Source organism: Oreochromis niloticus, linkage group LG9, assembly GCF_001858045.2.
Source record: "Oreochromis niloticus isolate F11D_XX linkage group LG9, O_niloticus_UMD_NMBU, whole genome shotgun sequence".
NCBI lineage: Eukaryota > Metazoa > Chordata > Actinopteri > Cichliformes > Cichlidae > Oreochromis > Oreochromis niloticus.
In genome coordinates this window covers 6191656-6218480 of record NC_031974.2, presented here as the reverse complement: position 1 = coordinate 6218480, position 26825 = coordinate 6191656, and the positions used below count along the sequence as shown (strand labels likewise).

Sequence of the window (26825 nt, the reverse complement as noted above, 5' to 3'; positions counted from 1 at the left end):
ACTGACCTGGCTATTAACTTCTGTCAGACAGAGATAACGAGTATAATAAGGCAAGAAATAAAGGAAACATGACAAAAACAGAGGGAGGAAGAAAGGAGGGGACGATGGTTGTATAAAAATTTAAGGAGGGTAGGAGAAATGAGAAGCACATGAAGGAGTAGGAGAGAGGAGGTGGTCATATCTGGAATAAGATTTGGACATATTGATTTGAACACTACTATTGGTGACTGTCAAACCTTTGAGTCGCCGAGAAGCTGAATAGGGGAATAATGTTGACGCGCCCGCTGTTCAAAACGTAAGTTTACTGCAAAAGGGTTCAAGAAGTGAAAGTTGTCAGGGCTTATTCCAGTTTTTAAAACAGAACATACATTTAGGGAGGATTTGGGTGTCGACGTTCCACTCCACACCAGTTGGTGGCGGTAATGCACCATTTTGGTGTTTGACAACCGCCAATAAACAATACAAAGAAGAAGAATTCTGTTCCGGGATCATATGCTGGACACAGTTTACGCAGACGGAGTTACCGTTTCATCCTAAGCGAGTAAAGTAGTGAATTTGGATGATAAAACAAACTAAACCAACGTTTGGATCGATATCTGCATCGATCTGCCCACCCTTGTCTCCTGGATCGTAGCTGAGATCAGCGTGAACCACGTGGGTCTCTGCTCCCTGATCTGTTTCCTGTGTTTGGAAAGAGTTCCAGCTTCATCACGGAGTTTCTCTCGGTTTGTGGGCTCATCTAAAGGTAAGCACCGAGCTAACTTTACTGTGAGTTCAGTTCATGTTGAGTTTAGCTCCTGAATGAGGTCTTCTGCTGCTCTCCTCGGTGTCTGTTCACAGTTTATTGTCAACACGTTGAGAGAAGAGTGAGAGAGTGTTTGGAGAAAAACACCAGCTAATCATTAGCTCAGCATGCTGGGAGAAGTTGAGCGTTTGCTGGCAGAAAGTTGGAGCAGAAAAGTCTTTTCATTGTCCCTGCAGCTGTTTTTCTGCCTGCACCAAACCTCTACAGCCTCATTTCTATTTGAAGTGATAACAGGAAATGGATGAGAGCGATCTGCTGCAGTATCAGGGTCACAATAAACTTTATTGTCCAGCTGCTGTGGATGAACACATGAGAGGAAGTGAACTCCTACAAAGTCTCATTTTAATGAGTCTGGCTGCTGTAAAGTGATGCACAGGAAGATGTTAACAAAAACTAATGAAACAGAGATGAAAGTAAACAGTGTTCATATTTGAAAGCACAGAGAATAAAAATATATTGTGCTGGTTAATGTGCAGTTCTTGGTGATTTGGGAGAATCATGTTTTTAATCATGTTGTGGATTGAATGTTGGGTTTTATTTATTTTATCTACAGAAGTTTTCCCACTTGTGATCGTTCAGATTGATTTGTTGGGTTGACTTGAATCATGTGAAGGGTTAAAGCTGTACTTCCCCCAAAAAGAATAAAGTATAATCGTGAAGAATGTAAAAATGTCTTCCTGTGTCAAACACAGCTGCAGTCAAAGCAGGAAGGAAAGCACTGAAACCACTGATCAAAGCTCATTAATCAAAGACTGCTGATCAATGGCCATGAGTACCGTTCACAGTGAGTGAGTCGCTGCAATCACAGCATTTGATCAATGAGCTTTAATCATTGGTTGTTGGGGAATAGTGGAGGTGATGGGACTGGGGGGGCTAAAGGTGTGGAAAGTGTGGGGTGGTTAAACCTATTTGTTTAATTATTCACCTGACTTTTAGACTTACTCTATTTTTTCTTATACATATTTTTATGGCTTGTGCTTTTATTATGTTTTTATTTTGATATGCATTCTATATTACCCCTGTGTATTAGTGGCATTGACCTGTGAGTATATTTGATACTTTGCTAAGGCCTTATAATACTCGTGTTACTTCTCTGTCTCTTATGTTAAGCACTTTGGTATACCGCTGGTTTTTAAATGTGCTCTATAAATAAAGATTGTTGTTGTTGTTGTTGTTGGGGGAGTAACAGGTCTGTCCCTGTTTGTGGAAACCACAGGAGGAGCTGTTCAGGCTGTTGCTGGGTGTGAATTGTTGATGGAGTCTTTAAACTTGTAGTTGCTGTTTTCCAGACTGAAGCAGAGTCGTTAGCTGAAAATTTCTCAGGCTCAAAGTGTGTAAACCCCAATCCACCTTTAACATGGTCCTTCTCCCAAACCTTCAAATATGACTTTCTGGCCCTGTCATAGTAAAGGGCTGCTTAGAATATTAGAGCCAATGTCACAAAGTTCCTCCTGAAGTATAAGTGAGTGAGAGAGTTCCCTCACTTTGCAGCACAACACATCTCACAAGATTTCTACAAGCAATCAGAGTGAAATTTGTACTTTGTTGTCAGATGAACATATGAGACACTTTGACTCTTCAGTGCAGTGTGGAGCCTAACAAAGATCTGTTTTGTGTCCCAGCTGATCAGCAGGAGGAGAAGAGTCTGACGGAGCAGCAGAGGAACATTTTCAGCTACTTGGACTCAGCTCAGCCACTACAGAGAAAACAATGAGCTCAACACAGAAGGTGAGGAAAATATCACAGTTTCACCAAATAATCAGTCACGTCTAAAACTCTCATACTCCCAACCTGTTATATGACTGTGTTGTATATTATGTTGTTTTTTAGAGACCACAGCACATGTTAAAATAAGGAAGGTTTATTCATCAAAATTATTAATATTCAAATGGACATAACAGTTTCACCCCTGATGCTGCTGGATAAACAGAAACTCACTCAGGAACGAGGTCACACAGAGCTCAAGTTTTCACTCGCGAGGGGAAGCACTTGTCTCCAACCCACTTCAACTTGCTTTCCCCCTGCAGGTTGTTTTTATTGGTTACACACACGAATATTCATAAAGCTTGTTGCTGTATTATCTATGAGAAACTACTATAACTGGTTACAAAGTGATTGTGCTGTGCAAGCATGATTATACATTGTGTGTGGTTTTATGATGGGAGTGCAGCTCTCCCAGATTGTTGTTGGTAGAATCTGTTCTTCTCAAGGCTGCTTGTTCCCCTTATCAACGTCATGCACGTAGTCATATGCGTAGTTTACCCAGATAGCAAACAGAAGCATTCTAGCTTTTTAAATGGCAACCTGTAACACATACATTAAACCTAACAGTTTTTTCATCACCCCAAAAAATACACGTTCAAAGCACCACAACAGCAGCCTGATATTAAACAGAAGCTGTCAGCTGAGCTCTGTAGAGTGGGCAATTATAATGAAGCTCTTTATTATAATTTGTAGATTCAAGCTGTTCTTCATATTTTTGGCCAGCAGATGTCACCAAAGAGGACTGTGTTGAAAAGCTTTGAGTAATGAACCTTTTTCAATACAAGCTTCAGTGTTTCAGAAAGATTCATTTGGTCATCACTGATATAAATAATATTACAGAAATTATCAGAGGAGGCAAAAGTACATTTACTCTATACTTAAGCAGAAGTTGTTACGAGTTCAAAAGTATTGGAGATGGATACAAGAGGAAAACCAAAATAACAACACTGGTCCAGCCGGGTTGAGTCAAACGATGATTTTAATGGACACACGCGTGAAAGATGAATACTGTACGCAGACAGCATAAGATCTCAAAATGGTGGAGCATTGCTCAAACTCTTATAGCCTCTAGTGGCCCCCACCTAGTCATAAAAGCCTAAACATTCACACTCTTTCTCTCACACGGCGCCTAAGCTACGACCTTGGCTCCCTGTTTATCTGCTCCTGCTGAGATGGGGCAGAAAACCTCTCCGGTATGTTCTGCTCTCTTCTAATCAGACAAATAAGATCATGACTCTCTGAAAACAGTATTTCTTATAACTCAGCCGTATAATGCATCATAAAACAATATCATCCATTCACAATAAATCAGCAGTCTAATGTAATGCAAATCAGTTTAACAAATATAATAGTTATCACCTTCTTCTAATTCAGGAGAATAATGCAAACTAAAAATATGTAAGACTGCTTTCTTCCATTTGCGCAACATCTCTAAAGTTAGAAATATCCTGTCTCAGAGTGATGCTGAAAAACTAGTTCATGCATTTATTACTTCCAGGCTGGACTACTGTAATTCATTATTATCAGGATGTCCTAAAAACTCGCTGAAAAGTCTTCAGCTAATCCAAAATGCTGCAGCAAGGGTACTGACAGGGACTAGAAAGAGAGAGCATATTTCTCCTGTTTTGGCTTCCCTTCATTGGCTTCCTGTTAAATCCAGAATTGAATTCAAAATCCTGCTCCTCACATACAAGGTCTTAAATAATCAGGCCCCATCTTATCTTAATGACCTTGTAGTACCATATCACCCTATTAGAGCACTTCGCTCTTGCACTGCAGGCCTACTTGTTGTTCCTAGAGTATTTAAAAGTAGAATGGGAGGCAGAGCCTTCAGTTTTCAGGCCCCTCTTCTGTGGAACCAGCTTCCAGTTTGGATTCGGGAGACAGACACTATCTCTACTTTCAAGATTAGGCTTAAAACTTTCCTTTTTGCTAAAGCATATAGTTAGGGCTGGACCAGGTGACCCTGAATCCTCCCTTAGTTATGCTGCAATAGACGTAGGCTGCCGGGGATTCCCATGATGCATTGAGTTTTTCCTTTCCAGTCACCTTTCTCACTCACTATGTGCTAATAGACCTCTCTGCATCGAATCATATCTGTTATTAATCTCTGTCTCTCTTCCACAGCATGTCTTTCATCCTGTTTTCCTTCTTTCACCCCAACCGGTCGCAGCAGATGGCCCCGCCCCTCCCTGAGCCTGGTTCTGCCGGAGGTTTCTTCCTGTTAAAAGGGAGTTTTTCCTTCCCACTGTCGCCAAAGTGCTTGCTCATAGGGGGTCATATGATTGTTGGGTTTTTCTCTGTATTTATTATTGTGCTATCTACTGTACAATATAAAGCGCCTTGAGGTGACTTTTGTTGTGATTTGGCGCTATATAAATAAAATTGAATTGAATTGAATTGAATTGAAAACTACATAATATTTCACAATCTTTAATTAGGGGTATAACATAGCATAAGGTAATATTATAATCCCACAAACTACAGATATTAGTGTTAAAAACACTTCAGTAAAAGTATTCATTCACCTTCTTTACTCAAGCTAAAGTGAAAAAGTACAGGCTTGTAAATGTCCTCTGAGTAAAAAAAGTAAAAGTAACTCCTTGAAGAACTTTTTAACAACATGTTTTTATCCAAAGCTAACTGAACCTTGTGCTTTATTAATGTAATAATAAAATAAGATTAGTAGATTAAATACAAACTATTTATTTATAATAAAGGTACTCAGTTTGAATCAGTTAAGTAGAAAATGAAGGAAAATAAAACATATGTGTATTTTCTGTTGCCTACACTGTAGAGGGCGACTTTGCCTCTAAACAGGAACATGAGCAGGGAAGAGGTTAAAGTGGGATTGAGCAGGTGGGAACCCTAAAATCAGCTGTAGTGGCTCAGCGTGGGGAAAAGAATCACAGCTCACAATAATTTCTATTGAGAGCTCCAGTAGATTTTCTTAAAGTACAGGCTGTGATCAGCTGACCTGCTGCTCTCTGTGGATGTACACAACTGAATTCAACCAGATGTCAGCAGATGTTTCATGAGCTGTCCTGGCTGATTTCCATCCTCTACACTGACAGTACACTGTCTTTATATTGGACACTATACTGTTGGTATGAAGGTGGAACTCAGTGAATGAATGTCAGCATCATGAGCTTCAGTTTAAATGAATCTCTGCTACACTTGATGTAATCTAACTCTGACATGAGCACCACAGTCACTGTGCACCAGTCACACACTGTTCTTTACTTTAAATCCATCACAGTTCAGCAAACTAACCTGTTTATCCTGCACTAACCTGCAGAGGATCTTCATGCAACCTTTAAATCACAGCTAATCTGCCTCAGATTGTTTTGCAGCAAGTTTCACAACCTGAAAAAACATAATGTCACATGTACAGACCCAATATCTGATTTCAACACATGAGGACTTACATGTAAGCTTTAATCTGCAGTTGATCAAATCCCACTGAGCAGTCCTTCCCTTTAAATCTAACCTCTCTTCTTCCTCTCCTGTCCTGTGTGTCTTATCTTTCTCCATCTCTGAGTGAAGTTAGCTCTCTTTCTTTTCTCTCCCTGTGATGTACAGCAGCTGGACCTTTAGCCATCAACACATTGTGAGACAAACTGCACACAAACAGTTTGTGTGTTTGCTGATGTTTGTTGATAGAAACGCTGCATTTGAAATTACCTGTTTGTTCAGGTGCTGTGCAAAAAAGAAGAAGAACAACGTCTCACTTTAACTCCTGACTATGACTCACAGTTTTGCCTCTTTCTTCTCTTTTTATGTTTCATACCCTGGTGATTAGTACACGATCAGGATTGTCTTTCATGTGTTATTTTTCAGGCTCAAATTGGTTTGATGTTTGATGCCCTTAGTGATGAAATAACTCCCCTCAAATTCCTCAAACCAAACCTAAAAAGTCTGTTTTGAAAATGTATAGTAGAAAGTCCTTTTTTAAATGTGGGGAGTAAAAGTAAGGAAAATAAAGAAAAATGATTTTAAAGTGTTTAAACAGTCATGAATTATTTTTAACACCAGGTTGGATGTAATGTGTTAGAACTACCAGCAGGTGGGGATAAGAGACCTGTAAGGTGTTTGGTGCCACACTCCACCTTCAGATTTAAAACTAGTGTTAATGGAGGAAGTTTGAAGGTTCAGTTTGTTCCACGACTGCATTTCACTCACTGCTTCTGTTTGTATCTCTGTCACTGCAGGACCAACATGGAGCGAGAAGTCAGCGCTCTCAGGAGGCCGACAAACCTCACAGAAGAAAGAGAGAGAAAAAATACACCTGTGACGAGTGTGGGATGGATTTTATTGGGAAGCCTTCACTAAAACAGCATCAGGTCATCCACACTGGAGAGAGACCGTTCAGCTGTGACTTGTGTGAAAAGTCGTTTTCCTGGAAGAATGCTTTAAGAAGACACCAACTCATCCACAGTGGAGTTAAAGTGTACAGCTGTGATCAGTGTGGCAGAGTTTTTACTCACAGTAGCAGCTTACAGAATCATCTAGTTACCCACTCTGGAATTAAGGCATACAGCTGTGACATTTGTGGAAAAACCTTCAGTCGGATAGGGTACCGAAATATACACCTACGCATTCACACCAGACATGATGTGTACTGCTGTGAACAGTGTGGCAAACATTTTACAACAGACGCACAGTTACAACAACACATGTTTACCCACACTGAGGAGAGACCTTATAAATGTGACCTGTGTGAGAAGACTTTTAAAGCTCCACGTCACCTGAGACGACACCAACAGATCCACACCAGAAAGAGACTCTACAAGTGCAGTTACTGTGAGGTATGTATTTATATTTTTATGTTGTCATTGTAGCCTGACTGTTTGGAACAACTCTGCTGTTCAGGATAAAAATGTTGAAGGACTGACTTACACTGTCTTTGTGTTTTTGTTTAGAAGCAGAGTGACACAGCTGGATCCAGTTCTCAACCCTGTCATCACTGTGGTGGTGGGAAAGTGACCTTTGTGGAAAAACTTTCAGTTGGCACGAAACCCTGAAAATACATCAACATAAACACACTGGAGACAAACTGAAATACTGCAAAGAATGTGGGAGAAGCTTCACCACATCAAGTGGATTAAAACCACATGAACTCATTCACAGTGGGGTTAAAAAGTACGTCTGATCAGTGTGGGTCATCTTTCATTACTGCAAGTGGGCTTAAAACACACAAACAAGTCCACACAGGAGAGAAACCATACAAGTGTCTGTGAAGGTTCTCAGTCATCCAGGTCATCGTAGTCTAAGGAGCTTGGAAAGAAAAGCGTCTGGACTTCTTTAAGTTGCTTGAAGACGTTTCACCTCTCAGAAGCTTCTCAGATGAGAGGTGAAACGTCTTCAAGCAACTTAAAGAAGTCCAGACGCTTTTCTTTCCAAGCTCCTTAGACAACCATACAAGTGCAGACACTGTGACAAAACCTCTCACGATCAGATCCTCTGAGCCGTCATGAACGTACACACATGGAAGGAAACTACAGCTGTGACCAGTTTGACATAAGCTTCAAGAATCTCAGTTCATACTCCAAACACAAACGATCCCATGTTACTAATAAACTGTTTCACTGTTACCAATGTGCCAAAACATTCATTTCATTGTCTGCTCTGTACAAACATCAGTGTGATCACTCAGGGCTGGAATCACTCCCATCACTGTGAATCTGAAGAGACAGAAAGATCCTCTTCTGCTTTCAGTGTCAGACTCAAAACCCTTGAGATCAGGCTCCACAGAGTTCAGATTGAATCTCCTGTAAAGATCTGATGAGGCAACTATGAATGAAAATGGTTCTCTAGTCTCATTTTAAGCTTTCTAAACTGTTCTGCTTCACTGTTCATGTTGAGTGGTTCACTTTGATCCAGCAGTAGGATGAAGAAGTTTGAGCTGTGATTTCATTTCCTGTATTTCAGAGTAAAGACTGAAGTGACAAATGGAAACATGTTTACAGTCAGATTCAGATGACACACTGAACAGGGTTCCTGCAGCTTATTAAAAATCTGACCTGCAAGAAGTTAAAAATTTCCTTGTAACACTGAGTTACAGTAGGGGGGCTGCTCCGTAATCCAGTTCAATAACACATCTCCTGACATTAAACATAAGCTTATTTAATAACGTGGATCTCTTTTTGTCCAGATTATTATTCAGAGGCAGCAACTGTAGTATGAATTGACCCAGATCTTTACAGATCTTAAAGTTTAGTATCAAGTTCATTTTCTTGTTGATGCAGAGCCAGAATTTAGATATTTTTAGACAATCCCATAAAAGATGCATGTATGTTAAGAGATTTATTCCAAAAGACACTTCTTCAGCTGAAAGTCTGAGGGTAGAAACACACACACGCTGCAGTTTTTTCTTGCAAGGGTGGCTACAGAGCACTCACACGAGTTTGGGGGCCCTGTGATGTGCGCTCTGTTCTTGCACCTGTCTGTATTTATATACAAAAGTAATACAATAGTGAATACGTCTGTTCATAGACAGGGGAATGTTGGTGCGTATGCATGTGTGTGTGTGTGATTCTTCTTGTTAGGAAGCGCAGATAAGAGTGTCCAGCTCTCCTCTAACTGGTAGGGAGGGAAACTGCTTGTTCAGCTCTTATTATCACTGTGGGAAGAAACTTACAAAAGAGAACAGAACAAGTCTTGTAGTGGACAACAGTCTAAGTCATCAAAAGGTCATCATGCAGTATTTTATCATATGCAAACTTATATCATTAAAAGCTTATACTGACTACTAAGTACAATTCTCCATTGACAATGTGACCTCCAGCCACACAGGTACACATCCTGGGCAGGGAGGAACGCTGGTTTGAGCGCGGATCAAGGAAGCCATTTATGTGAAAAGGGAAAGCCTCTGAATCAAGGAGGGGGCCTAAAGGTACATTTATTTCCTTTGCGACTCCATTTAAACACAGACAACAAGTAACTACACTAAGCAAAGTAGAAAATGGTTTGCCCCTTCTCATCAGCAACACCTGGACAGAATTACCCTTGACCTTAAATAACCCCGTACCTACCTCTGCCATAACCAGTACATAAAATGAAATACAACCCTCTAGTGGTGATAAAGACAGGGAAATAAGAAAAATGTCTCTTACACACCAGCTCCTGATTACATGAGGCAGAGGACATGGCAATTATTGAACTTAAAGGAGCCATGATGAATTCGGCTTTATTATGTGGTAAGAACAAGTAGTCTGATGTCCTGTAATCATGATGATGATAAAATTAGAGATACAATAAATAAAATAAGTTTTTGTACAAAGTATCGGTTCAGTATCGTTGATATCACCTTGAATTTTACTTGGTATCGGATCAGAAAGGAAATCAGTGGTATCGCACGTCACTAGTCATGATACATCAATACAATATGCATAAGAGGGCAAACCATGCTTCATTTATACATCATTCTACCAGTAATCTAGTTCATTAGTTTGTAGCTTCACAAAACAAAACAAATGAATTTTGTTAATTTTCTTTCCAGATAAGAGAGGCCAGATCTTTCTTATCCTCTGTGTTTAATCTGGACCTTGCGACAGCTAAAAGCATCTGATCCACAGACTTCAGTGATCTTGAAGGAGCGAACCAATTTAAAAGATCAGAAAGGTATGAGGGTGCTAACCCATGCAACGCCTTAAAAACACATAATAAAATTTTAAAATGAATTCAAAACCTAACTCACAGCCAGTGTAAGGATGCCAGTATGGGAGATATGTAGTCTCAGTTGCATGCTATAAGATAACCTTTATTAGTCTCAAGCGGGGGAAATTTGTTTTGTTGCAGCAGTGGACAGTGCAAAGTTGCATAGAAAATTTTGAGAAAAAACACTGGAATAATATCTCCATAAGATACTGTACACCAGGGGTGGGCAACCCTAGGTACGCGAAGGGTTAACTGATGACACGACCATAGCTGGACTGGCCATTGTATCATCGGGCATACTGGGCATTTGCTCAGTGGCCCGATGATTTTTTATTTATTTACTTTTTTTTGTAACGGTATAAACCAGGGGCCTGTTCTTCGTACCTCGCTAAGTAAGTTAGCCGGATTTGAATGTTGACGATTTCGCGTGATCTTGGATCGTTCGGTTCTCCGAAGCTCATCTGGGACTTGCTGTCATAGCAACAGATCCGTAAGCGTAAACCTGCTCGGGAGCAGGTTTACTTTATGTAAACAGGATTAGATCGCGGCCACTCAGGTATGTCCGCTGCAGTTATATGAAAGCAAGAGCGATATTTCGCCACTGTTTTACCATAAATAAATATTAGCAATGTAACTAAAGATAATGTATTTGATTCTTTTATTGATTTCATACAGATACATACAGGTCATTTCCGAAAAAAGGGGAAATGTACTATTAATCATTCTATTACATGTAGTAGATCATGTCAGATGTAATTCATATTTTAGAGTAGTAATAGTAAATTACTACGTGCAATCAAGATGACAGACCACGGCTAAAAAAGCGAAGGTGGATTTGGGAAGTCTGTCGCAGCCATGTCCTGTCCGTTTGTACGCGAGCAAGGAAGGTGCAAGATTGATAAGGAGAGTTTACAGAATTTAGCGTATATTGCGGGATAGACGGGATCCTTTAGCTCGGCGCGACGGTGTGCTCATAGAGAGATATCGATTCTCCCGTGAGGGTATTATTTACTTTCTCTCTCTCTCTCTCACTCTCTCTCTCTCTCTCTCTCTCTCTCTCTCTCTCTATATATATATATATATATATACTTACTGTACTGTATATACTTACTCCCGACTTACTGTGCATGCTTCAGTCACCCCTTGCATGGGAACAGGTAAAAGTGATGGAGTGTTATGTCAAACTACACACAAAAAAACCCACAATGTCAATAAATGTCACAGTACAAAAAGGGGTGTGACGAGGGGGTGCAGGACCACCACCTGTCTTTATTTGCTCTGCCCTTTTCTTGGTTGCTGTTATAAACAAACAAACAGATTATTTCAGGGTCTCTTTTCAGGAGACTAAAAGCAATATAAGTGATAAATATTACTATTCTGTAGAATATTCTTATATTTCACTTTTACTTGTTCCCATGTTCTAGTGGGTCCTGTTGTGGCTCTAATGTGAAAGAGGATATAATGTAATATAATATAATAAATTACTTACGAGTTTAATTTGTCAGCAACTTTCTGCCAGCCCTCTCTCCTTGCTTTTGCAGCCTTTGCAGTGTTCCCCTGCGTTTTACTTAAACTCTGAAACTCCTGATATCCCTCAATCAAGAGTTCTTGGTCTGCTGCCGTGAAATACTGAGCGCGCTCCTTCGACATCTTCGCCGACCAATCACAGGGTTGCCGATCAATGTTTCTACTATCGATGCGTAGCCCCTTTTAAGCCACCCAGTGATCTCACATTACTTCATGCAGCTATACTAATCGTCAACAACAGGTGTGTTCGGAGAACCGGATTAGCGAGCTCAAAGTTAGCGCGATGATTTGATCTTGGATGTGTCATTTGATCTTGGATGTAGTAAGCGAGGTACGAAGAACGGACCCCTGCAGTCTATCTGGGTCAGATATAAACCAAGTTTAGGTGGAGTTTATTTTCGTTGTGCTGACTTTTTACAGTCAGTTACAATAACTCGTACTGCGTACTAGCTAGCATGATGGAGTTTCTATACAGTTGGGTCGGTGCTATGATGTTACTGATGTTGAACTTTATTTTATTCACAAGGTTAGTTAGTAGAGTGGCCAACCGTCCCGTAAAAAGGTGGAATTGTCCGCATTCAGAGAAATTATTACGCGTTTCGTGTTGAGCTGAGAAGGGATGCAGTTTGTCCCGGAGTTCAGCTAGGATGGAAAAAGACACAAAGATGGATTTATTCTGTCTTTATGCTGCACAACTGCCTCTTCTCTCATTCTCTCCCAATCCCTCTCCTGTTGCTACTTTAATCATGAAACTGATCAATGTTCAGCTGATCGGCTTTTTGTTTTTGTTTGTTTATCGTCCACTTTGCGCCAGAAGCATGTTTAAGCTTGATCAGCTGTTGTTAGAATTTATTTAATATTAATTTCTAGTATCAGCTGATGTTTGCTGGAGTCACAGCTGGAAAGCTGCTGGTCATGATGTCGGTTTGGATATCTGGTGAGGGGGAAACATGAAGATGAAACCAGGAGATGTCCTTACTGAATCATCAGAGCTGAACAGGTGATGGAGAAACAGGTTTACCTTTTAGGTGACGTGGATGAGTTGAAGGGAATTCATGAACTGTTTCTGAGAGAAAAATAACACCAGGATACTTTTCTAAGTAGCTGACAGCTGGTAACTGTGCAGGGGCGGGTCTAGCAAAGTTTTGCCAGGGGCCCAGGCACGCATTAACAGGGAAAGGGGGGCTCAAAGAAATAATTTTCATTCTTATTCTCATTTAAAATGTCTCGCTTTTAACAAATAATTATCCGAATCTTAAAACAAACGTTTTCATCTGATGTAAAATGTATAGAAATCCTTTATTGTACATAGTAATTTTTTTCAGGGTCCCATCCCAATTTCTTCAGAAGTAGCTAAGTACTGTTTATGATGCCAGCATTTTCCCACATTTTCTAGATACTGTACCAGTACTGTGTGTAAAATGCCATCAAAAAGTCAATTAAGTTTTTCTTTCTCATCTGTCTTTCTATCTCCTCTCACTTTTTAAAGGTTGCCATGTTAGAAAAAATATTTTGCCGTGTCATGCTGTTTATTGATGTAGCAAATGAATGGTTTATGAAAATATGTCTAAATCTGTCATCAGTAATCAGTAATGATCATGTCTCACCTCTAGTCTTCTCTGTCTTACTTTCAGGTTTTCACCATGTGTTGTAGATAGTTCAGGAGGTTAACTCGACCAAGGAGTCTACTTTCGGGTACTGTTTAGAATACCAGAATAGGGAGGATGGTGTAGGTTTAAGTTTATTAGACTGATACATATAAACCAACAAGACAGTGTACATCACTGTGACAACAGCGTTTGTTTTCATTCAAAGGCTTTATGGTTTTTCCTATAATACCATGGTGGGCCCGTCTCTAGTCAAAATGCCCGGGCCGATTTTTTTGTCCCAGTCCAGCCCTGACTACCGGGACATTTAAACAGTGGATAATCCGTATACAAACACATTCATGCTTTTCTCCTCAACAGAGAGCGTCCCCCGATTGAACAACAATGCCGTAAAATAAGAAGAATGGCGCCTAATTACAGAGTTAATAATACAGACTTTGTAATGTGTCACATGAAGATTCATCAGCGAGATCATGTGTTTACTGACAACTGACAGTGATAGTGGACATCATCATCACTATTCCAATCAATCCTCTCCGCACAGACAAGCATAAACACACTCGACTATCACTAAATCAAATTTAACACACGTTTGTAATGATGCTAATTCAGTTTACCATACGTCTTGATGCATTCTCAATCATCCAGGAAAGTAAATCTTCAAAAGTTGAATCTGTTCATCTGGACGTAGCGTTTTGTGGGAGAAACGTTTCGTCACTCATCCAAGTGACTTCTTCAGTCTCAGCTGACTGCAGGTTTCCCCAAATCTTATAAACAGTACATTTGCATAATGACTGAAACCAGCCCACTGAGGAACAATGGGCTGTGAGGTCAGTTCCTTAATCATAATTATGCAAATTCTCATGACCATTGATCAACAATCACTGACCAAAACCCACTGATCAAAGAACACTGATCAATGGCCATGAGTACCATTCACAGAGAGTTGGGGAATGGCTGCAATCACAGCATTGTAAGATGGCGAAACAGATGGAGGTGAGAGAGTATTGAAACCGTTAGTGAGGAACAAACATCAATACTATAAAAGGAGTTGCAGACAGCTGTCACTCACCGTCACTGGCGCATGTTATGTTATCTGCTTACGCATGAAGGGGCGTGAACCCTGACATATAAAACTGGATATCGAAGTGCTTCCTCTTTGAGATCTACTGGACTACGCTGAGGGTGGTGTCGTGTACATCTCCCACATATGTGCTTAATAAATAATTGTTGTTGACTGGAAAAGATCTGAGTAATGTTTTTGTGTTCTCAGCCCAACATCAAAGAATCGGGACAGTACCGTTCACAGAGAGTTGGGGAATGGCTGCACAGAACCAAACTTTTAGGAATGGTGGAGGTGGTGGGACTGGGGGGCTGAAGGAGTTGAAAGTGTGGGGTGGGGGAGTAACAGGTCTGTCCCTGTTTGTGGAAACCACAGGAGGAGCTGTTCAGGCTGTTGGCTGGGTGTGAATTGTTGATGGAGTCTTTAAACTTGTAGTTGCTGTTTTCCAGACTGAAGCAGAGTCGTTAGCTGAAAACTGGTTTTAGAGCTTCATTCAGGACACCTTCTCAGGCTCTTACAGCCTTACCTGTATCATAACAAAGTGTATAAACCCCAATCCACCTTTAACATGGTCCTTCTCCCAAACCTTCAAATATGACTTTCTGGCCCTGTCATAGTAAAGGGCTGCTTAGAATATTAGAGCCAATGTCACAAAGTTCCTCCTGAAGTATAAGTGAGTGAGAGAGTTCCCTCACTTTGCAGCACAACACGTCTCACAAGATTTCTACAAGCAATCAGAGTGAAATTTGTACTTTGTGTTGTCAGATGAACATATGAGACACTTTGACTCTTCAGTGCAGTGTGGAGCCTAACAAAGATCTGTTTTGTGTCCCAGCTGATCAGCAGGAGGAGAAGAGTCTGACGGAGCAGCAGAGGAACATTTTCAGCCATCTGGACTCAGCTGAGTCACTACAGAGGAAACAATGAGCTCAACACAGAAGGTGAGGAATCTATGGCCCTTTCTCAAATCTCAAGTATGATTTGTACAATTGGAACAGCAGCATACTTGATGAGTTTTTTTACTGAGTTTTTGCTGCCATCCCCTATTATTCAACTGTGCTATAATATGTTATGAGGCTTAACTTTAATCTCAGCTAAACCGATTTACTCAGGAACAATAAAACAATTAAATAAATCTAAGACACTTATATATAATGTTTAACCTGTGGGGGGGTTGAAAATGGTTTATGGGAGTCCGCTGTTCTTGCCAGTTGTGTTTGTCTCCACTTTGAGCGAGTGCTGTGTATTTTTATGGGTGTGCATGAAGGTGGGGATGCATGATTGTGCCTGTTTGTCTATGCTTATATGTCAAGTCGGGTCTTAAGTCCACCTCTCTGGGAACATCTCAGGCCCCCCAGGTGTGGGGTCTAGGCGCTTAGCTGTGTACTGGCTCACTCCTGGTGACTGCTTGGTGGTGCCTGGCACCCGTGGCTCAGTCGGGTCCCTTCCGAAAATTTTCTTTGGCCTTCAGACAATAATTCTGATTGTTACGGTGCCAAACTGGACAGGCAAGAAAAATTACTAGGACTCAGAGACGGTGGGTTACCACACCAACTGTCTGCCATCTGTAATCCAGTTTTGAGATGCCTTCACATACGCTTTAACACCCACTCACATCCTGGGCATTTTGACCTCAGGAAATCACATGATAGGGTGGAGTTAAGTTTCATAATGGGTTCACCTGAAACCTTGGCTGACTGTGACCCACACCTGTTTTTACACCATGGCTGGTGTGATTAGGTAGAGGATCAATAGGGGGTCCATGACCCTTTTGGGGGACACTCCCATTAAGTTTAAAATCTGGGACTCTCTACCATTTGACCCTAGAACTGAAGAAGATTCTCGGATGAGAGGTGAAACATCTTCAAGCAAGCTTAAACATGTTTGCCTTCCAAGCTCCTTAGAGTACGATGACTAAGAACCTGTTAACGATTACAATGGATCTGTTATCATTGAACAAACTAATATCAGGAACGGGAAATATAAAAAAGCATAGACCTGTAAACATTTTTTACTATTATGAGTTACTATAGTTAGTAGTTAGTATTAATATTTGTGTACAAGCAGGCAGGTGGGGCATGATTTTAGTGTTTGAACAGTCATTAACTATTTTTAACACCAAGTTGGATGTAATGTGTTACTACTACCAGCAGGTGGGGATAAGAGACCTTTGAGGTGTTTGGTGCCACGTAGGGGTGGGTATCGTTTAGGTTTTATCCGGTAACGGTGCCAAACCGGTACTTTTGAAAAGGTGCCGGTGCGTAAACGGTGCTCGAACTGGTGCTTGAAGAATAGAGAACACAAACTTTGTCCAAAAACCTCTCATGTTCAGCTGTTTTCCACTTTTTCTTTGGTCATTTTAGCCTTTTTGGCCAGGGTGCAGGAAGTATCTGCCATCAAACAAGAAGACAGCCGCATGTAACTACGACGGTGTTTGCTAGTTCACCTTGCATGCATTAATTTAATAACGTGGTTAGTAGTGGTGCAACGGATCACGGTTGATCCGAAATCCGAACCGATCCCACTCCACGGTTCGGTACGCACGTGATCCGAAGATTCGAAAAAGAAAAAAAAAGTATGTTTATGGTGCGCGTGGTCAGTCTGTCATGCGGTAGTTATGGTCAGCGCTAGCGGTCCAAGTAGCGGAGCAGAGGAGTTTGCGGCATTTAAGCAGCCCTTTGCTGCCCAGTCCGACCGGGCTAAAGCTATTACTAAAGCTAATGGGGTGTTTAGCTGCAGACGGGAGGCCGTCGTCTGTTGTGCAAAACAAGGGGTTTAAACTATGATGAACGTGCTTGAGCCACGCTATGATATCTCATTGCGCGTCCACTTCAGTGTGACAAGATCGTTCCAAGCATGTATGAGCAGGAGAAGTTTAAAGTTATGGCTGAACTGTCCCAGGCATCTTCTGTTGCTCAAACTACAAATGGGTGGAGCTCCAGGGCAACGGAAAGCAACGTGACCGTGACCGCTCGTTATATCACAGCGGAGTGGTAGATACAAAGCCCTGCACTGCCCTATAGATTACATTAGATTAGATGAAACTTTATTTATGCCTCCGGGAAATTCAGTTTCCAGTAGCACCGACAGAAGTTGCAGAATGTGAGCAGAAATATACCATGTTTACACATTTATAAATACAGAGAATACAAAAGGGATAAATAGAATAAATAGGAATAAGAATACAAGGGGATGGCACATTTTAAGTATTGTGAGTCTATTACACCGTTGGGTATTAACAAAAACTATTGCACAGTGAAAAGCCACTACAGCTACTTGTTCCCCTCTCCTCTGTCCCCGTTTCCCCTCCAGCGAGGAGTTAAACAGTTTGTTGGCCTGTGGGACAAAGGACTTTAAGTCTGCTGGTCCTTGACTTTGGGAGAAGCATCCTGTCACTGAACAGACTCCTGTGGTTGTTTATGGCCGTGTGCAGAGGATGCAGAGGCTGCCCAGCATGGTCCATAATGTCCATATTGCACCTTAATTAGTTTTTATATAAGTGCGTGGAATGAGTCTTCAGTTGAATGTTTTTTAATAGGCAAAAAATACTTAAATAAGTAAATGGCGAGTCGAATTTTTGTCTTTTTTTTTCTATTTTTGCTGATCCGAAAATTGATCCGATCCGTGACTTTAAAACCGTGATCCGATCCGAACCGTGAGATTTTTGATCCGTTGCACCACTAGTGGTTAGCATACTCGACGCAAATTACACATGAACAACATTAAGCTACTCGCCCAGAGAAGAACGGCTGCTGCATCCGTCATCATTTCTGCTACACTGACAGGGCTAGGGGCCAGGACTCTCCTCTTCGGGTTCTTGGGGGATGTTGCTAACTCCAGGTCCGATAACAGGCACCACACCCGTAGTACGTAAGGTGAATTTCTTGGCTTTAAAAGAAAAAACGCTATGCGTTGCCAGGTGTTTCATCATATACGAGGCGTTACCTCCTTTGCACAGTATCACCTTGAAGCACTTGTTGCAGGCCGCTGAGTTTGCATCTTTTGCTGTGAAGTACAGCCAGACTTTTGACCACTTCACCTTGGGTATTTTTAATCTGTAGCTCTGCTCTAAAAGAACGTGCTCACCTGGGCCCGCCTACTATCCTTGGAAGCGTAAAATGATTGGCTAGAATCTGAAGTGTATCACATCTCAGGGGGAAAAAAGCACCGAAATAAAGCACCAAAATGTGCGCTGCTTTTCGGTCTGGTTACTTCCGTTTATGTCAGAAACCGGTGCCATTATGGCATCGGATACCGGTACCCATTTCTAATGCCACGCTCCACCTTCAGGTTTAAAACTAGTGTTAATGGAGGGAGTTTGAAGGTTCAGGTTGTTCCACGACTGCATTTCACTCACTGCCTCTATTTGTTTCTCTGTCACTGCAGGACCAACATGGAGCGAGAAGTCAGCGCTCTCAGGAGGCCGACAAACCTCACAGAAGAAAGAGAGAGAAAACATACACCTGTGATGAGTGTGGGAAGGGTTTTCCTGCTAAGTCTAAACTAAAACGTCACCAGGTCATCCACACTGGAGAGAAACCGTTCAGCTGTGACTTGTGTGAAAAGACTTTTTCCTGGAAGCGTTCCCTAAAAGCACACCAAGCCATCCACAGTGGAGTTAAAGCGTACAGCTGTGATCAGTGTGGCAGAGCTTTTACTCACAGTTGCAACTTAAAGGCTCATCTAGTTACCCACTCTGGAATTAAGGCATACAGCTGTGACATTTGTGGGAAAACTTTTGGCCGGATTGAGAGCAGAAATATACACCTACGCATTCACACCAGACATGATGTGTACTGCTGTGATCAGTGTGGCAAACGCTGTACTACAGACACACACCTAAAACGCCACATGTTTACCCACACTGAGGAACAACCTCAGAAATGTGACCTGTGTGAGAAGACTTTGAAATCTATACATTACCTGAGACGACACCAACAGATACACAACAGAAAGAGACTCTACAAGTGCAGTTACTGTGAGGTATGTATTTATATTTTTATCTTGTCATTTTAGCCTGACTGTTTGGAACAACTCTGCTCATTAAACTGTGTTAGCTAGGGGTGGGTTTTGATAATCGATTTATCGATTAAAATCGATTCTGGCTTGGATAACGTGATATCGATTCATTAAAATCCTGAATCCAGTTTTTTAATATGAATGTATTTTGCCCGAAACGCCAGAATCTCAGGTGAAACCTCACAAAATTTCGACAACCACCAAACGGCTCAAACAGTAAATGAGAGCACGGATTCTGCACAAAAACGTAAACAGAAAGCGCAGACCCGCGGATCATGGAATAAAATGAAACACAAATGAAAATAAGTACAAAACCAAACCATTCAGTAATCTTCTCTTATGGTTAACATGCTTATATCGTTATGGAATGGTATTGTAGTATTGTAGCAGTAGTAACATTGCTTATTTATAGCTTTAGTACTTTTAGACATTTGTGTTAAAATACTAATTTAATGTTATAGTTGCAGTGTCATGGGGGTAGTAGTGTTTTTATTCTCTCAGTCAGCTGAGTGTTATAACTGCACAGTTACAGTGTTATAAATGCAGTATTAAATTAGTATTATTGCAGTGTTACATTAGTAGTTTAGCACTTTGTTGATAGCCTTTAAACATAAGCATTGTAGTACTTCAGTGTAACTCAGATGTTACTGTAAACATAAATAAGCATTACTGTAGTATTTTAGTTATTGCAGCGCAGTAAACTGAGTGTGTTAACTGAAACAGTAACATGTAATCGGACGTCTGCAGAGATGCTCTTTAATTCAGGCGACGTTCAGGATAAAAATGTTGAAGGACTGACGTACACTGTCTTTGTGTCTTTGTTTAGAAACAGAGCGACACAGATGGATCCAGTTCCCAACCCTGTCATCACTGTGATGGTGGGAAAGAGTTTCAGTTGGCAAGCTGACCTAAAAAGACATCAACGTAAAGACACTGGAGATAAACTCACCTAGTGCAAAAATAGTGGGTGAAGCTTCTCGAGTACATTAAAACGCCATGAAGTCATTCACAGTGGGGTTAAAAAGCACCTCTGTGACCAATGTGGGTCATCGTTCACTACTACTGGTCAATTTTAAACAAACAAACAAACAAACATGTGCACAGTTGAGAAACCATACAAGTGCAGACACTGTGACAAAAGCTTCTCACTCCCAGGTAGTCATAACTTTCATGAACGTACGCACATGAAAGAAAACTACAGCTGTGACCAGTGTGACAAGAGCTTCAGGAATCTCAGTTCATACTCTGGTTCTCTTGGCTCTTGACAGAGGCGGTCGCACTTTCTCCTTCACCATCTCCTTCTCGCTTATCTTTCCTGTTTGGCTTGTCATGTCCTTTGTATAGTCTCGCTTATTCTCTAACCCTAAGAGAGTCTCCTAGACTTGTTCTCTAAAAACATAAAGAACAATTATGGATTTGATCAACTGGTCCCTTAATGGAATTGACACCCTCCTGGGCTTGGGAGAACTCGACTGTCCTGCGGAGATATTTGCTGCCAGATACTCGATGGTCGGTTGCGTCGTGAGTCTGGCGACACTCTCGATGGAGAACATTGAATGACATCTACCAATTCGGAACCACAATAACAGAGTTCTGGCTGATTGGAGCTGGCCCGGACCTGGCTTATGGAAGAACAAGAAGTGGTAACAGCTGTTCAAAATCCCACAAGGCTGGCCGACATGATAGACCATGGGCACGGCTGTGAGTACTCAGACTGTTGGATTGGATGCAGATCATCTGTTTGGGGTTTTTTTTGGGGTTGTTTTGGTTCTGCTATATGGATAACATCTTGAAGAAGATAAACGGGAATATAGAGACCTGGTGACCAGTGACGGACTTTAGACCAACTGTAAAGTTGGATGCAGTTTGTTCACAGTAACCAAAATAACTACCATCTTCATCTCATGCGGCACCCCTGGCACCAGCTACATGCTCAAGGCAAAGGAATAACAATTCTTCATTAGGTAATAAGACTGTTTGTTATGACTCTCTCCCTCCTCATTCAAGGTCACCTGCGTCAAACGAAGATTGTTGACTTTTGCTTAACCAGGTGAAGGGACACGTTCTCTTGGTTGAACACGGAACACACACTCACACGAACACATACGCATGTACTCAAAATGATCTTCCTGTTGGAGCTCAGTCTGGGGGAGTTCTTTTTTTCTCCTCATCTTTCCTCATGTTGTGCATTTTCCATTGTTGTTTGGTTCTGGGTCGCTGCTCGTACGGCTGACAGCCCAGCTACCTAGCCTGACCCGTCTCCCCAATGTGATGTTTGTATATTGTATGTACGGTCGGCAAGGTCAGTCTCTTAATTGCCCCTTGGGGATAAATAAAGTCTTCTGAATCTGAACACAAACGATCCCACGTTACTAATAAACTGTTTCACTGTTACCAATGTGCCAAAGCATTCACTTCATTGTCTGCCCAAACATCAGTGTGATCAGTCCTGGCTGAAATCACTCCCATCACAGTGAATCTGAAGAGACAGACAGATCCTCTTCTGGTTTCAGGGTCAAAACCCTTGAGATGAGGCTCACCAGAGTTCAGATTGAATCTCCTGTAAAGATCTGATGAGGCAGCTATGAATGAAAATGGTTCCCTAGTCTCATTTTAAGGTTTCTAAACTGTTCTGCTTTAGTGTTCATGTCGAGTGGTTTGCTTTGTTTTAGCAGTTGGATGAAGAAATATGTTTCATGTTATCAATTTTTTTTATTGAATGTATTTTGATCCATGTGTTCTGCAGATGCTTTCTTATTCTGGCTGTTTGTTTTGTGAAATTCTACAATGTTTAAATAACATTTAAACTGTTAAAGAAGTAGTTGGAGCCGTGATTTCATTTCCTGTATTTCAGAGTAAAGGCTGAAGTGACAAATAGAAACATGTTTACAGTCAGAGTCAGATGAACTGTTTTCAGTGGCACAGATTTATCAGAGGAGACTCGGCCGTTTTCCACTCACACTAATCAGGGTTCCTGCAGCTTATTAAAAATCTGACCTGAAAGTTATGAAATATATGACCCATAAAATCCTTTTTAAAGTTTTTAATTAGTTTTAGACAATAACACACACACACACACACAGAAAAAGCAACCAACAAAAAACTAAAGCAGTATGAGTAAACAAACTAAGTAAGTAACATAATGAATCCCTCATATAACGGCTACAGTCGTCATATGTCCATGAAATCTTCATCATTGTCATTTAATTTCGTACTGAACCTTTCAGATGGTAGAATCTTAAAAACTTCTTTGCAACACTGAGTTACAGTGGGGGGGCTGCTCCTTAATCCAGTTCAATAACACAAATTACCTGACATTAAACATAAGCTTATTTAATAACGTGGATCTCTTTTTGGCCAGATTTTTATACAGATGTAGCAACCGTGGTAAGAATTGATCTGGATCTTTACAGATCTTATAATTTAATATTGAGTTCATTTCCTTGTTCATGCAGAGCCAGAATTTAGACATTTTTGGACAATCCCATAAAAGATCCATATAAGTGCAGTCTGCTGTTTTATATTTGAGACAAAAGGTTGAAAGGTCTTTTAAAATATTTTATTTTTCCTTAAACTTGCATTAAAACTTCTGATTTTGTGTTTAAGATGTCAAAATGATTAATTTTGGAAAATCATTTTTTAATGTTGTTTTCATTTGTGGTTTATCAACGTTTGCTGATACAAAGCAGGATGGATCTGTAAAGGGCTACTAGCTACATTAAGTAGGGGTATAGATGTGCACAGGCTGCCTTGAACGACCAGCAGGTAGTGGGATCTGGGTCCATGAACCCTCCTAGTACATTTGACCCAAATACTTACTGTAGCAGCCCTTGGCATCATGATTGGCTACGTATATACGAATGTGAATCGCGTGATTGGCTGGACTATGGGATAAGGTGGCATCGTTCTAATCCCATACAGGAGCAGCCAGTCACTTACTGACTAACACTGAAAAACAGAATTGTTAAAGTTTTAATTTTAATTTCAATTCAGGTTAGATTTTTTTTTGTGCGCAACGCAGATTTTCTGTGCGCAGAGACCGTGCCAACAGTGCGCAATTGCGCATTATGACCTTGTTTTCTGCTTGGCTGTCACCTAAAGATTTAAATCCCTGATAAGCAGAAGGAGTCTCACTATCTGTTTAATGTCTCCCATTACATTGGCCTCACTGTGTTAACATTCCAGATGCATGTAAACTGGTGACAGGAGTGCTCTTACTATATGTCTGTGAAGGTTCTCAGTCATCCAGGTCATCGTAGTCTAAGGAGCTTGGAAAGAAAAGCGTCTGGACTTCTTTGAGTTGCTTGAAGACGTTTCACCTGTCATCCGAGAAGCTTCTTCAGTTCTAAGGGTCAATGGTGGGGAGTGCCAGATTTAAACCTAGTGGGAGTTTCCCCCCTGATGATCTTCTACCTAATCACATGAGCCAAGGTGTGAAAGTGGGCGTGGGTCCCAATCAGCCAGGGTTTCGGGTGAGCTCATTGTGACACCTGGCCCCACCTTATCATGCGAATTCCTGAGGTCAGATGGCCCAGGATGTGAGTGGGCGTTAAGGCGTCTGGAAAGGGATCTCAAAACTGGATTATAGATGGCAGACAGTTGGTGTCGTAAACCACCGCCTCTGTTCAAAGATGGTCGCTCACAGTGGACGTAAATGGCTTCTTTCACTCCTCTTTCAAACCATCTGTCCTCTCTGTCCAAAATGTGAACATTGGCATCCTCGAAAGAGTGACCTTTGTCCTTTAGATGCAGATGAACTGCTGAGTCTTGTCCCGTGGCGGTGGCTCTTCTATGTTGTGCCATGCGCTTGTGAAGTGGCTGTTTGGTTTCTCCGATGTAGAGGGGCGTGCATTCCTCGTTGCACTGTACAGCATACACCACATTGTTAAGTTTGTGTTTAGGAGTTTTGTCTTTCGGGTGAACCAGTTTGTGTCTGAGTGTGTTGCTGGGTCTGAAATGCACCGGGATGTCGTGCTTGGAGAAAACTCTCCTGAGTTTCTCTGATACACCGGCTACATAGGGGATGACAATGTTGTTGCGTCTGTCTTTCTTATCCTCCCTCACTGGTGTCTGATCTTCTTTTCTGTGCCTCTTTGCTGACTTTATAAACGCCCAATTAGGATTACCGCATGTTTTACAGTTTTTTCTGAATGCTTAAACCCTAACTGTGATTCTTATAGCACAATGTCTAAAACTATTAATACTTATAGCAAAACCACTCACTGAGTTTGCAAAACTAAAAGCACAAACACTGCTTTGCACTCAGTTTGCCATTTTGTAACACACACTTTGCAAAACTGTAGGCACAATTCACTGCACAACACTCTTTTTGCAGAACTTTAAACACAACTCACTGCTTACACTCAATTACCAAATTTCCAACACACTCCTAGCAAAATTATACACATGTATGGCTATCATTAACACTATTTTGCCAACTGTCTGGCACACTTTCACATGTGAAAACTGTTTTAGATAATTAGTCCACTTTGCAATCAGCCTAAGCACTATAAACAGGCCACAGGTAAGCTGTCTATGTGGAGTACAATGGAAGAAGCAGCAAGAGTGAGAATCAGAGGAGGCCGAGGGAGAGGACGTGGAGGTGAAGAAGTTGGAGGAAGAGGACGTGGAGGTGAAGAAGTTGGAGGAAGAGGACGTGGAGGAGCAAGAAGAGGACGAGGAGGGGAAAGAGGAAGGGTAAGAAGAGTAAGAAACAGAATAACTGATGACATCAGAGCTACAATAGTGGACCATGTCATCAACCATGGGATGACCCTGAGGGAAGCTGGCCAACGGGTTCAGCCTAAACTGAGCCGCTTCACTGTGGCAGGCATCATTAGGACATTTCGAAACGAGAATCGGTAAGTACTTTGTAGCACTGCCATACTCTAATGAGAAACACAACAGTACCATAAATGCAACATGCAAAAATACTGAAATTGTTACTTTACAGAATTGCTAGACGTCCAGCTGTTGGGGGCAGAGGCAGAATGTTCACTCCAGAGCAAGAGACCCATATAGTGAACATGGTGATTGCCAATAATGCAATAAGACTGCGCGAAATACAGCAGCGCATAATTGATAACGACACCATCTTTCAAAATATAAACAGTGCAAGCATTTCTGCACTAAGTCGTGTACTTGCGTGCCACAGAATAAGAATGAAGCAAATTTACAGAGTTCCTTTCGAGAGAAACACAGAACGTGTAAAGCAACTGCGATATGACTATGTGCAGGTAAGCTAGTGTCATTGGTTCTGAATTTGGAAGTGCATACTGTAGTGCTGTGCATGGGCCTGATGTGTTGCATTTGTTTTGTCTTGTCCAGAGAGTGATGGAACTAGAAGCAGATGCAATGGGACATGAGCTACTTTTTGTGGATGAGGCCGGTTTTAACCTCAGTAAAACCAGGAGACGTGGCAGGAACATTATTGGACACCGTGCCATCATCAATGTCCCAGGACAACATGGTGGTAACATAACCATGTGTGCAGCTATAAGCCAAAATGGTGTTGTTCACCATCATGCAACCATAGGCCCATACAACACTGCACACATTATTGCATTCCTGGACACCTTGCATGACATGCTCACTGTTCAGAGACCAGAGCAGACCCGATATGTCATCATATGGGACAATGTTAGTTTCCATAGGGCTGCTTTGGTCCGCAACTGGTTTACAGACCACCCATCCTTCATGGCACTCAACCACCCTCCATACTCTCCATTCTTAAATCCCATCAAGGAGTTCTTCTCTGCCTGGCGCTGGAAAGTGTACGACCGTCATCCTCATCAACAGGTAGCCCTTTTACAGGCAATGGAGGAGGCATGTGGAGATATTGACCAGGCATCATGTCAGGCCTGGATACGGCATTCAAGGAGATATTTTCCCCGGTGCCTTGGACTGGAGGATATCGCATGCGACGAAAGACGCAGAAAGACGACATGATGTAGGCTGATTGTCTTTTTTTCCCTTTTTTTTGTGAAATTCCTATTTTGTGTTCTGACTTTGTCCTGGTTTTGATGAGTGTGAATAAACACCAATACTTGAAGTTTGGATCCTTGTATGTTTACATGACACTATGACAGAACTGTGACCTCAAATTGACATCTGTACACAGAGAAAGCAAAAGCCAGATGTGTTTTGTATTCATACCATCAGTTTGCAGTTGGCGCATTGTGTGCTTAGTACAGAGGTTCCCAAAGTGTGGGGCCCGCCCCCTAGGGGGGCGCAGAGCCATTGCAGGGGGGGCGTGTTATGAGAAGAAAAAAAAAAAAAGAGCGCTTGGACACTGTGGACAGGTTTTTGACGAGGCTCCCACACAAACGCAAAGCAGGAGATGAAGCATCGCCAAATATGTTTCCAAACCAACTTCCTTCCA

The 26825-nt window shown here is 41.5% G+C and overlaps 3 protein-coding genes and 1 long non-coding RNA gene across 6 annotated transcripts; all 4 read left to right on the top strand.

Moving 5' to 3' along the window:
• The first annotated feature begins 692 nt into the window (after positions 1-692).
• On the top strand, positions 693-1253 carry LOC112847839 (uncharacterized). The gene is made up of 2 exons (XR_003221640.1): positions 693-745; positions 841-1253. It is a non-coding gene; the product is annotated as an uncharacterized LOC112847839 (long non-coding RNA).
• A 1247-nt stretch (positions 1254-2500) lies between these two features.
• LOC112847821 (zinc finger protein 79-like) lies at positions 2501-9817 on the top strand. Of its 3 annotated transcripts, XR_003221613.1 has the most exons (4): positions 2501-2533; positions 6781-7377; positions 7492-7711; positions 9357-9817. XR_003221613.1 is itself a non-coding variant. In XM_025910318.1 (3 exons), the coding sequence occupies exons 1-3, from the start codon at positions 2516-2518 to the stop codon at positions 7591-7593; spliced, it is 714 nt and encodes a 237-aa protein (XP_025766103.1). In that variant the 5' UTR covers positions 2501-2515; the 3' UTR covers positions 7594-7796. The 3 variants fall into 3 exon arrangements, 2 of the variants coding, with proteins under 2 accessions (XP_025766103.1, XP_025766102.1); XM_025910318.1 differs by lacking the exon at positions 9357-9817 and having other exon boundaries at positions 7495-7796; XM_025910317.1 differs by lacking the exon at positions 9357-9817 and having other exon boundaries at positions 7492-7796.
• Positions 9818-15336: 5519 nt separating this feature from the next.
• On the top strand, positions 15337-22286 carry LOC112847823 (gastrula zinc finger protein XlCGF49.1-like). The gene is made up of 3 exons (XM_025910320.1): positions 15337-15366; positions 18812-19408; positions 20271-22286. The coding sequence occupies exons 1-3, from the start codon at positions 15349-15351 to the stop codon at positions 20349-20351; spliced, it is 696 nt and encodes a 231-aa protein (XP_025766105.1). The 5' UTR covers positions 15337-15348; the 3' UTR covers positions 20352-22286.
• A 3090-nt stretch (positions 22287-25376) lies between these two features.
• On the top strand, positions 25377-26407 carry LOC109197432 (uncharacterized). The gene is made up of 2 exons (XM_019352426.2): positions 25377-25680; positions 25772-26407. Exons 1-2 carry the CDS (start codon positions 25435-25437, stop codon positions 26390-26392), a joined length of 867 nt encoding a protein of 288 aa, XP_019207971.2. The 5' UTR covers positions 25377-25434; the 3' UTR covers positions 26393-26407.
• The last annotated feature ends 418 nt before the right edge of the window (positions 26408-26825 follow it).

What these genes read in the sequence shown, in the direction of transcription:
- LOC112847821 (XM_025910317.1), top strand. An exon ending in ACAAGTGCAGTTACTGTGAG is followed by an intron (nt 7,378 to 7,491) that starts GTATGTATTTAT and finishes GTTTTTGTTTAG; the next exon opens with AAGCAGAGTGACACAGCTGG.
- LOC112847823 (XM_025910320.1), top strand. An exon ending in ACAAGTGCAGTTACTGTGAG is followed by an intron (nt 19,409 to 20,270) that starts GTATGTATTTAT and finishes GTCTTTGTTTAG; the next exon opens with AAACAGAGCGACACAGATGG.
- LOC109197432 (XM_019352426.2), top strand. Translation starts at nt 25,435, where the DNA reads ATGTTCACTCCAGAGCAAGAGACCCATATAGTGAACATGGTGATTGCC. An exon ending in TGCGATATGACTATGTGCAG is followed by an intron (nt 25,681 to 25,771) that starts GTAAGCTAGTGT and finishes TGTCTTGTCCAG; the next exon opens with AGAGTGATGGAACTAGAAGC.